The sequence below is a fragment of the Pomacea canaliculata genome, linkage group LG3, assembly GCF_003073045.1.
Source record: "Pomacea canaliculata isolate SZHN2017 linkage group LG3, ASM307304v1, whole genome shotgun sequence".
In the NCBI taxonomy this organism is placed as follows: domain Eukaryota; kingdom Metazoa; phylum Mollusca; class Gastropoda; order Architaenioglossa; family Ampullariidae; genus Pomacea; species Pomacea canaliculata.
In genome coordinates, this window is record NC_037592.1 from 41,302,533 (window position 1) to 41,313,210 (window position 10,678).

The following is a 10,678-nucleotide window of genomic DNA, read 5'->3' on the forward strand; positions in this document are numbered from 1 at the left end:
GCAGCTGACACCGTCAGACGGAACGACTTACACTTCAAGTTTATTTTGCAGATTTTATTCTCTGCTAAGAAAATGACCGACAAATTATCAGGTGAATTACTTTAGGCACGTGACTTGTTAGCAAGCGAGTCTCGCTCTTTCCGCTTTTCACATGACGAGCAGTGTAGTATGTCTGGCATTGTCCATCACACACTCACCGGTACTGTACCCTCTCAATGCCCATGTTTCAACTTTTCGACTTCTCCTGCTCATGAAATAAACAGTAATTATGCACTATACCGATTATGTCAACAGTTTTAGAAAAGTGAGAAGCGAAACAGGGACAAACGACAAGTGAGATGAGTGAGAGAAGAGTCAGAGTGGTGACTGCTTCTCCATTTTTCTCTCTTTCTCTGCGCTGCGTCGTTCCTGCCGCCTAACCAAGCCTTCACAGCCCATCAGTCCTGCCGCTCCCAGAAGGCCACAGCCGATCACGTGGTACACAGCTGCGTAGGATCCCGTGGTGTCTCGCACGAAGCCTGGAACAGCAGCAAAATGTGAATATGAATAACTTGTTTCTATTGCAATCCATCAATCAACCATTCACACAAGAAAACAAGGTTCACACTCCAACATGTCAATTAATCAAAAACACGCGTGTGTATATGTATGTGTGTGTATGTGTGTGTATATGTATGTGTGTGTATGTGTGTGTGTGTACCTAACATCGGGTATATGGCTGCGAGCGAAGCACCGGAGACCAGCTGGCAGAAACCGTAGCCCTTGCTCATGTTCTCCAACCCAACGAAGTCGATGATGAGAATAGGCAGAAGGCACCCAAAGACACCACCCATCAGCCCATGCACCACGGCCAGCACAACAAACAGCGGAAATGACGTCATGAATCGCACAAACTGCGCGGCGATGCCCACGACGACGAGCGAGATGACGACCATGGTGGAGACACGCACCACCTTTGAGGTCGGCGATGACACCGCTGAGGAAGCGGCAGACGAAGTCCAGGCCGCTTACGATGGTCAGCAGCAGTGCCGCGTCTCTGTTGTTGATGCCGTTTTCAGCAGCCACCGCCGGCAGGTAGTCGGTGACGTTGTACACGAAGCCGGCCATGATGACGTGCAGCAGCAGCAAGCGGAAAAGCGCACTGCGCAGCAGCGACAGGTCCAGCAGGAAGACTGCCGAGATCAAGTGTGTCAGTCGACTGCACATCCGCCCTCCGGACTCTTTCCCAGCCTCCGGCGACAATTCATCCGCGCCCAGCGTGTCTGTGCTTTGAGCCTGGCCTTTGACCCAGCAGTCTTTATTCATACAGCAGTGGCCTTCTTCCTCAAATCTATGGGTGGCAGGCTGATGCACATTCACCCCGTCTGAATTACCTTTCACTTCCGTTGTGACTTCCTTCCGGTCTGCTAAAGAAGTAGAGGTATAACCGTCGGGGCCATTCGCCAACATCTGGACCGCAGCAGAGGTGCCGTTGGCAAAGTCTTTGTATCGGAAATGATCGGAAATGGAATGAGCTCTCCTTAGAGAAAACGCAGTGTCGTATGCTGCCGGCCTTCCGCCAACATCCTGACTGCTTCTGCTGATGCCAGCGACACCCGAGTTCTTTGCGCATCCCGTGCATTCCCTCTCGTGAAATAAACGAACTAGTCCCGTTTGTCTGGTATTATTAACAGACCAGATGTGTCCTTTCCTGCCATTGGCCCACAGTCTGAATGCGGCTGGAAGTTGTTACAACTGCTTACATTAGTATCTCTGCACTGGACCCCTGCTGTCTCACCATGCACATTATCCAAAATGGGAAGCTTTGTTTCGTCACTTCCTGTGTCGACGTCTTCATGTGACGTCACTTCCCCTTCCTCCCCGTTTTGGGTCTCGTGAGACTGTGTGTCGCAGGCTGCGGGCTTTCTGCTCAGAGGGCGGTGTCGTCGGGAGTAGAATGACACAGGCCTCAGCAGAAGGGCGGCTGGGAGGCAGTGGAGGAAGAGGCCGCCTGTCAGCAGAAGGGCCCCTCGCAAGCCGTACTCGGAGAGGAAGTAGGTGACTAGTGGAGGCAGCGCCATGCCCCCGACACTGCCTCCGCACTTGCCAATGGCGATAGCCAGGGATCGCCTTTTTCGAAAGTAGGAGCCGATCAAAACTATGCCTGGGGGAACCAGCATAGCAGAACCCATTCCTGAAAAAAACATTTTCAATTGAGAAGAGCACGGTAGTCGGAAAGGCCTAGCCTTATTCATAAGCCCATAAGGAGAAATCCAAACAAAGAATAAGTAGCACAAAAAGGAAACAAAACTATATAGGATCAAAGAAAAAAAAACGATATTACTACAACGGAATTAATAATAATACTACAGACAGACAGGTCGTATAAGAGACAGACAATATTAAATTATATTTTTCTACTTGTCAATAACATCAAACCAAAGACAACATCTCATTTTCTATCGTACTGAGAACACGGACTACGATACTGCACAATGCACAGTTTACTGGCCTAAGGCGAAATATTTTTGAAGTATGAACAAATTTGATGGGTGATAGAGTATACCAATCCTTACCCATCAACACAGAGTGTACACAGATGAGAGACGTGAGGTCATTGGTCAACGATGCCAAGATGGTGCTGAGCGAGACCAGAACAGAGCCAATCAGAACGGTCTTCCTAGCTCCCAGTCGAGGGACCACAACATTCATGATATACAAACCTGTTCAACACATGATCAAGCATCAGGACGAGGGCCTATACAAAAGGTTTTTTCTTCTATCTCTTCTTTGTTTTTTATTTCTACATTCTGATCATTTATGATAACCGACACCAAGATGCGAGGATACATTCGTTAATTCAGAAATTTTCTTTAAAGAAATGCATTGGTTTGTCGAGCAGCTGGTGACGCGAGTCTGGCGGTGTGTGTGTGTGTGTGACGTACATGTGTTGTGGTGTGCGTGACGCACGTACCTGTGACGCTGTAGACGCCGGACCGGATGCCGAAGATGAGTGTCGTCTGCGTCGCCGGAGCCCGGAAGCGACGCAACAACTCGACGAAGATGACACCACAGGACTTGAGGAAGCCGATGAAGACGCCAAAGTGCACGAAGCTACCTGATGACAGAAACGTCAGCTGTGCTATTGATGATGATTGATGATGGATTGATGGATGATGATGATGATTGTTGATGATGATGACGTTAAATGTCACCAGCAGAAAGGTCACAAACTTGCCGCTCAAAACAATAGATAGTTGACACTAATCAGGTCACCGACATACTTTGCACTCCTGTCTAGTGTGGCAGGCAACAGAATTTTCTAGTGACTGGGTACATTGGTGTAAGTGCCTTTAGTAATTAATAAAAGCACAGAGCAAGATTTCCCCAACTGTGGGTGAACACCCCTCATGCTCATCTATTCTCCAGGTACATCTCCATGCACAGAAAGAGGCCAACAAAACAGGTGTCAGGGTTGTACATAAGTACGTTTACACTGAAGAGAAAATGTGAGGATTAAATGTGAGGAGTAAATATGAGGATTAAATGTGAGGTAAAATGTGAGGATTAAAACGTAGCTATTTCTGGAGGTACTTACAAACAATCACAGGACACAAGAATACAATATGACTGACGACAAAAATGAAATAAAGAAATAAAGGACAGATAAAAATAATTAAACAAAAAAGGAATGGTGCACGTGTGTGTTTGCATGTGTGTTTTATATATATATATGTGTGTGAACACATCACATAGAAACACGGGGTTTTAATCTCCAATTCGAAAAGAACTGGAGATAAGGCTGGCGGTGGCCAGGGCAGTGTGACTTACCTGTATTTACCTGTAACATTACCTATGATTCCTAACTTTGCTAACACCTTATCTGCATCTTGTATTTGTATTTTTACACTTTCATGTTGTGCTTTACAACTTGTGTGTCTGTTTGTATGTTTATCTTATGTGAGATGCGAATTACTTATTTATTTGTGTCGCTCTTGTCTTAATAAACATTAAATAAGGTCTTCAACGTATTTCTACATTTGTAAAATTTTGTGTCCACAATTTTGGGAAGTTCACGGTCATGGCTATCGTATGGACCTCCACTTAACGACGAAGAAAACGAAGAGGCACAACAGATGGTCACATTTGACAGTTGCAGACCTCACTGATAGTCCTTAGTTCTTGAAACAATTTCAGAATGTCAGATCGTTACACCCTCCCGAAACTTTGCTCTTCATCATCTCTTGCTGTCAGTCTGTGGCTGCTAGGTTAGGAAATGCAATGCCACATCATGAATATAGTAACTTTCAAGAGTGAGGATGCAGAAATCAGAAAACACGTCTGTGAATATATTTGGTGTCCACTGTTCCTGTAAGTCCTCGTTATTTTGTTTCACAGGATGAACTGCCAGCAATATCTAGCTCTCGTCTGTCACACAGTGATCTTGCTCTCATCAACATCTCTAGCTGTCATCAATGTAAACTGCTCTCTTTTAAGGATGTCAGAAGCAGCTGGAAGACCTCTCTGGTTACACGATGTCTGGAAGCAGTTGCTAGAATCCGTTCTGTTTGCACACTTCCGCCTGACAGTCTCCCAGCGCAGTGTAAACAAAACCTTTTTGCCAGAACCCTGCCACCCTGCCCCCACCCGGAACTAAGTGCTTTCACAAGCTGTGTTTGTAATTGTTTCGATGGGCATCTAAGGAAGAGAATGTGTGTACACGTGAGAGGAACAGATGCGACTGGGTGGATCTGAAAATAAACAAACGTTAAGCGAACGGAAGAAAATCACAAGACAAACATTACTTCTGTGGAAATGTGATCAGCAAAGAAAAATATCGTCTGAATGGAAACTGGAGTTCCCGTTGTTTTCAAATGCTGCCCTCTTTCTCTCTGACCGACCTCGTGTATGGTAACACTCAAAACCTTGCAGCCCTGACCTTATTATCCAACCTTTCTTCTGAATCAATAAGAGTAAAAAAATGCAGTGGATGGAATCAGAAGAAGTAGCGACTTCAAAATACAATAAACACCAAACAAGAAGATTTCTCTATCGACAAGCATCCTTTAATCGAAGACTAGGAAACGCACGCGCGCAAACTCTCTGGCAGTAGTTGGAATCAACATATCAACGGAAACCATTTCCCAGCTTCGTGTGCGTGATACCAAACAGCTCGCCAAAGGCTCCAGCAAAGAATCACAAACACACAAAGACACGCACGATGCATGTACAACGACAATAACAACAGAAGCAACCAGAACACCAGGACACGTGGGAGGAAATTCGCTAAGAAACATGCGCGCGCACTTTTTTTTTTTTTTTTTTGGGTGGGGGGAAAAACTTAGTAATTGAGTCCTTCCTTCACGTGGAATGTTTCATTGTTTGATCACGTGGTGCTATGACCATACGTCATTAAGCCACTCAGAAACCGTACATAAACATAATGACATGTCTGTACTAACAATGAAATGCCTGTACTAACCGACTACAACCATCCATGCCCATCCCTTGTCATAAGGGATCCCATCGTCTTCTGGTTTCGCACAAGTTCCTTCTGGGCCTGCTCTGATGACCTTTCCTCCGAAGCCTCGGTTGCCAGGAGGGGCCTGTTAGTGTCGCCTCCATCTGGTGTTTCTGTGGGTCTCGATCTCTCGTCATCGTCTCCTGTATCACCACCTGTACCTGACTGCAGCATGGCGGCCGCTGGGCTATCTGCAAACAGCAAAGTTTGCCCCTCATTATTTGGACAAGCAGGGTTACAGGATCCCACTATACCGTGGTATTTCTGTTTCTGTACACAGACAGACATCAAGTGTGGCCGTCCTCTGAAATGACTCAGGAAGACCCACCTATTGCCGGCCTGTCGCATCGTCCTCTCACCTGTCTACACTACCATGTCTGCATCATAATTTATTCACACCTGGTGTCTCAGTAAATGGAATAATACTTTACACTTGTACACGCGATCATTACACGTGTTACCAGTTCCGTTTGATTTCTCTACAACACGATTGTGTGCGTCTGGTCGGCTACCTTGTGTAGGTTACTTTGCGGTGTGTGTTTTAGCTCACTAATTCCATTGATAGGTACATTTTGTTAGTCTATACCACTTATCGTCCCTTGACAACAGCAACGACGACAGATGTGTCCAACTTCCTCAGACGTGTCTGTAGGATGTTTCTGTTGAAACTACACACAGCTCATTCATATGGCTTACTAGCACGTAGACACCCTCTCTGGCAAAAATATACCTGGTCTGTCCATCTCAGTCTGCTCCCTGATTACCCCCCCACACACACACACATATACACTCTCTCCATCTCGACTAATGCATGCTCAGGCACGTATCGCCGGGGGGAATGACCCTGTAAATATTTATGAGAAAAACGGATGCAAAAGTACGAATGTTATGTATCTATCCTACCTACCTGTCAGAATGCAGTAAACACGAAAGATTTTGCACAATGTCTACCTGGTAGGTGGCTGGTGTCAAGGCCCTCAGTAGTGAAATATCTCGACACTGGAAGCGAGACTGTGCCCCTCCCGTCTTAGTTTCTAACCCGGCCACTGTGCTTGGGCACTACTTTTTTCTGATTTCCTTTGATTTTAGCTGGTGTCAGCACGTGTAAAAAGACTGGGTCATCGTGTTTACAGTCGCTGTGATAAGTGATTTGGGCTACAGTTAGAAAATAATGCATAAAAACAGGACAGGATGGCTGTAAACAGCCAGATGAAAGTGGGAGGCAGTGGGGGATGCGGGTGCTGTCAAAGGGGCCCGGATTTCTTTTCCTCCTTTTCCTTTTTTCAATAGCTCTGAGGAAAGAACACCCAGGCATTACATGCAGATGTTATTGACAATCAAATTGTAAGCATATTATTATAGACTGGGAAAATGATTTACGATTACAATTGCAACAGTCGTCTGCCCCGGGACCTTGGCTCTCAGTGGCTCTGATTGTAAAGGCAATGTCAGCTTTTAAGGCAGCAGTAAGGCAAGCAGTAAGACAAACAGTCAAAGGACAACTGTCTAATCTTCAGACAAGCAGTAATAGGACAGACGCCTTATCTTACAAGCAATGAAGCGACAAATGTCTCATCTTGTAGGATCACGTGAAACAGCAAAGAAGTACAAAAAGTCTGCAATGAAATAATGTTCTTTGCAACAAACAAATACAAAAATTAATGAGGAAACTAAATGAATAGGCTATGCATGAACAAAAGACCATTGCAAGAATGATGCAATGAAATTTTAAAACACATCAACACGAAACCTGCAGACACACTGAGTGGAGTCAGCGACTGAGCAATTCGTCAGTCGCCTCACGAATAAACTTTGTAACAAATGTTGGTCTATAAATATATAAATATATAGGTCTATACATCTAGGCACAGAACCCAGCACCAAGGTAATCCACCTGTTCGTTTGCCCCCAGGACTCTCACAAAACGCGGGTTCCAAACCAACTGAACCATGTTAGCCCAAGGGTCGCGAAATGAAGCTTACATCACCATGAACCTTCCCTTTCTGCGATTATACATTACATCGAAACATTATATGTATCATGAGAACTCAACCGGTTCACATACTTGTCTGACCTACTAACCTAGTCCTCGCGCTAAACGCGTTTAAAGTTTCATGCAAAGGGTAGAGGGCTTGCTTTACCTGCAACCTTCTTCGTCCTCACCTTTCAGATACGCATGATGTGAGCTGTCGTAAATTCTGAATGGAAGTGAACACCCTGACATTTGTGGAGAGGTTGTCATTTTTTAGTTTAAACTGTGTTACCTTTTCCTCGTTATGGGAATGTCGGGAAATTTTACACCCCGTTACACATCAGGTGAGTTTCTTTTAAAGGGGCAATCGAGAACGCTGCCGTTTACGGACAGGTGTAGCACACCTTCATAAAATATCTGACATATATATAACAGAAAAGGAAAAATGTTGTTGGTCAGGGCAAGAAGATGAAAGTTGAAAGGTTATAGTAAACATTACTATCTACTTATATCTCAAAGCTCCGTGGGACAGTTCACCTGTGCTTGTAGAGACTGGCAAGCGTGTCACATGTCTGTAAACTGTCGTGCCTACAAAGTCCCGTAAACAGTTTACATGAAAATATTCCACTTTGTTATGCTTGTGATCACTCTACACCAAAGTGTCTTTGACCCACAAAGCTCGTGTTTTTGTTGTTTTCTTTGACACACAATAAGTAGCCAGTAGAATGATAACACTCATGATAGGGATAGGTGACAAAACTTTTGACAGGGGAACCCAAGGTGAGGCAGACTGTCAATACACAAACCATTCGGGAATTAGATGGGTGAGGGCGAAGCAAGCTAACTGTGAGCAATGATAATATGCATGAGCTGTGAACGAGCTAACTGTGAGCTGTGAGCGTGGGGCAGTCTTTCCTGCTACGAAATGTAGCCACAGTTTGACCTGCACTCCAGTCTCTACTAACCAGGTTCATTCTTACAAAGTCCTAACGCTTCATGCACGCGCCTTTAACGATTGTTTTTAACAATTTTTAATTTTTTAAGTATTTAATTGTTGTCCTGTTTGTTTTATTAGCAATCAGCATTTTTGTGGGTGTGGTAATGATGATGCTTCTGTGGAAAAGTGTTTTCAGATAATGGTGATAGCAAACCGTGTCTGATTATATAGAAGAGAATTTTGTGCTAACATTTAAGATTGCTGCCTGTAAGTATAATCGAGTGGATTTTAGTTCGTTCGTCTTCCTATCGTCTTTGGCTCCCTTGTATAGAGGAAATACCTGGCGACTACTTACGTCACAATCGCTGGAGGCTGGCTGCATCTGTGGCCTGCTCGCCCTCCCAAGGGGCGGGATTGGCTAGAAACCCAAACATGGTGCAACACTGCAGGCCTCAGACGACCATGCTGCATCCTGTCTACAGTAGTAGTCATGCCTGTAGACTGACTGGCACTGACAAAGTGACTAGCGCTGTAGCAGGTAGACAGTTGACAGTACACCACACAGCACCGACTCTACATGTACACTCCTACACTTCCCTTTCCTTTGTTGTGGCTTTCGAATCCTCGACACAGCATCTGTCGTCAGCATTTTCCCTCTCAGAGATCGTCACATCTTCCTACTATATGTGGATGTCTGTCAACATCTACTTGTCTAAGTAGCTGGTAGTCTGCTGTCTACAAGTGCCTTCGCTGATTCACGAAAAGGTCAACTGGTCACAACAGCGTCCGGGGACGCAACTCGCGGCATGCGATGTAGTTGTTTCCCTTTGCCAGCAGACGCTAGAAAGGTCAGCCAGGACGAGGGCACTTGCATATCATGTCCCACACTTTTAAAAACAAACTTGGTTTCTGCTTCGGCGTCGCTGTGAGCTCTTATCAGCTCGTCACCTAACCTTGACCTCATTTCAAGCGACTGGTAGACTGCGGGGCGGCTGACGAAGTAATGGCTGCTAGAGTACACGTACACAGCAGTGCTAGTGTACCACAGTTCGGTGTTCACTAGCTCTACAGACGAGACGACATTTAGCTAAAGCCACCCGTAAAGGTTCCCCGGCCACCCAACATCGTAACACGAGAATCTTTTCAGACTTCACCTTTGTGTACATGCTCCTGACATACGAGTGCGGTTTCTTTTGTGCTCCTAATCTCGCTGTGCCTTTGATGTCTATTTAAATGTTACTTCTTGTCTACCATTTTCCCATAAAGCGTCATAATGAATCAAACACTGATCCAAGCGTATTAAATTTTCACTCATTCATTATTTGTACAATTTAATTGCATGTCTTCCAGTTTTTTTTACATGCATGGGAGGTGTTTTTTTTTTTTTCTTTCATGTGTCGAAGTGTGGGAGTGTGTGTTTGTGAACTATTTGTCACATGCCTGTGACTGTTATGGTCTTCATGTTGGTTGTTTTTTTTCTAAGTGTATAATACTGATATATGAGAAAAACATCACTATAAAACAACATTTTAAATATTTGACAAGACCACACAATCAGCTCGAACTATGACACGCAGTCAGGTTCATGACCTCCGTGCCAGCCCTTCCCTTAAGATTAAACTACTAAACATGGACACTCACAGCTTTAGTTGATCAGCTCGATACTTTCATCTTCATCTTCCTCGACAAGATCGCGAAGATGGAAAGCACGAAAGGAGGAAGTGACTAAGAATTGCACATAAGATGCAGCATCATGAAATGCAAGCTAGACTGAAATATCTAATGGCTGTTTCTTATCTTAAAGCCACGTGATTACGGGACGGCCACCCTGAGTATTTTCACAAACCCTTTGGCTTGTAGAGTTGAGTAGACCATCAAGTGAAGATTCTTTGTGAGTGGGGCATGTGTTGTCAAGGGCAGACAATCTGCCAGACAAAAAAGTGATTATGTCACCTTTTATATGGGTTTAATTAATACTGGTATAGTCAGGCCTGACAAGAGGGTGAGTGGGGATCAGCTGGGTTAGTTGCATACTGGGAAAATAAGAAACGATTACAATTAAGAATTAATTCAGAAGGAAGCCCCGGAAAGGTCATCTGCCCCGGAGCAGATGGCCCTGGGTATATAAAGCTCCTATGAAGTCCATGTCGGAATAATAAACAGATAAACAGCATTTAAGCCAATGTATTTAAAGCACGCAGGGTGTGCTTGGCCTTCAACATAAACTTAACTCAGATTTTTAGTTGTGGATTGTGGGTGGGGGGAAGGG

General features: G+C 44.8%; 1 protein-coding gene across 1 annotated transcript; it reads right to left on the minus strand.

Moving 5' to 3' along the window:
* Positions 1-43: 43 nt before the first annotated feature.
* LOC112559364 lies at positions 44-9,313 on the minus strand. Its single transcript, XM_025230538.1, is given in 7 exon segments — positions 44-518; positions 701-1,643; positions 1,646-2,173; positions 2,556-2,702; positions 2,954-3,097; positions 5,462-5,691; positions 8,765-9,313. Coding segments are annotated over 6 exon segments (1,866 nt in total). The 5' UTR covers positions 5,475-5,691; positions 8,765-9,313; the 3' UTR covers positions 44-427.
* Between the last annotated feature and the right edge of the window lie 1,365 nt (positions 9,314-10,678).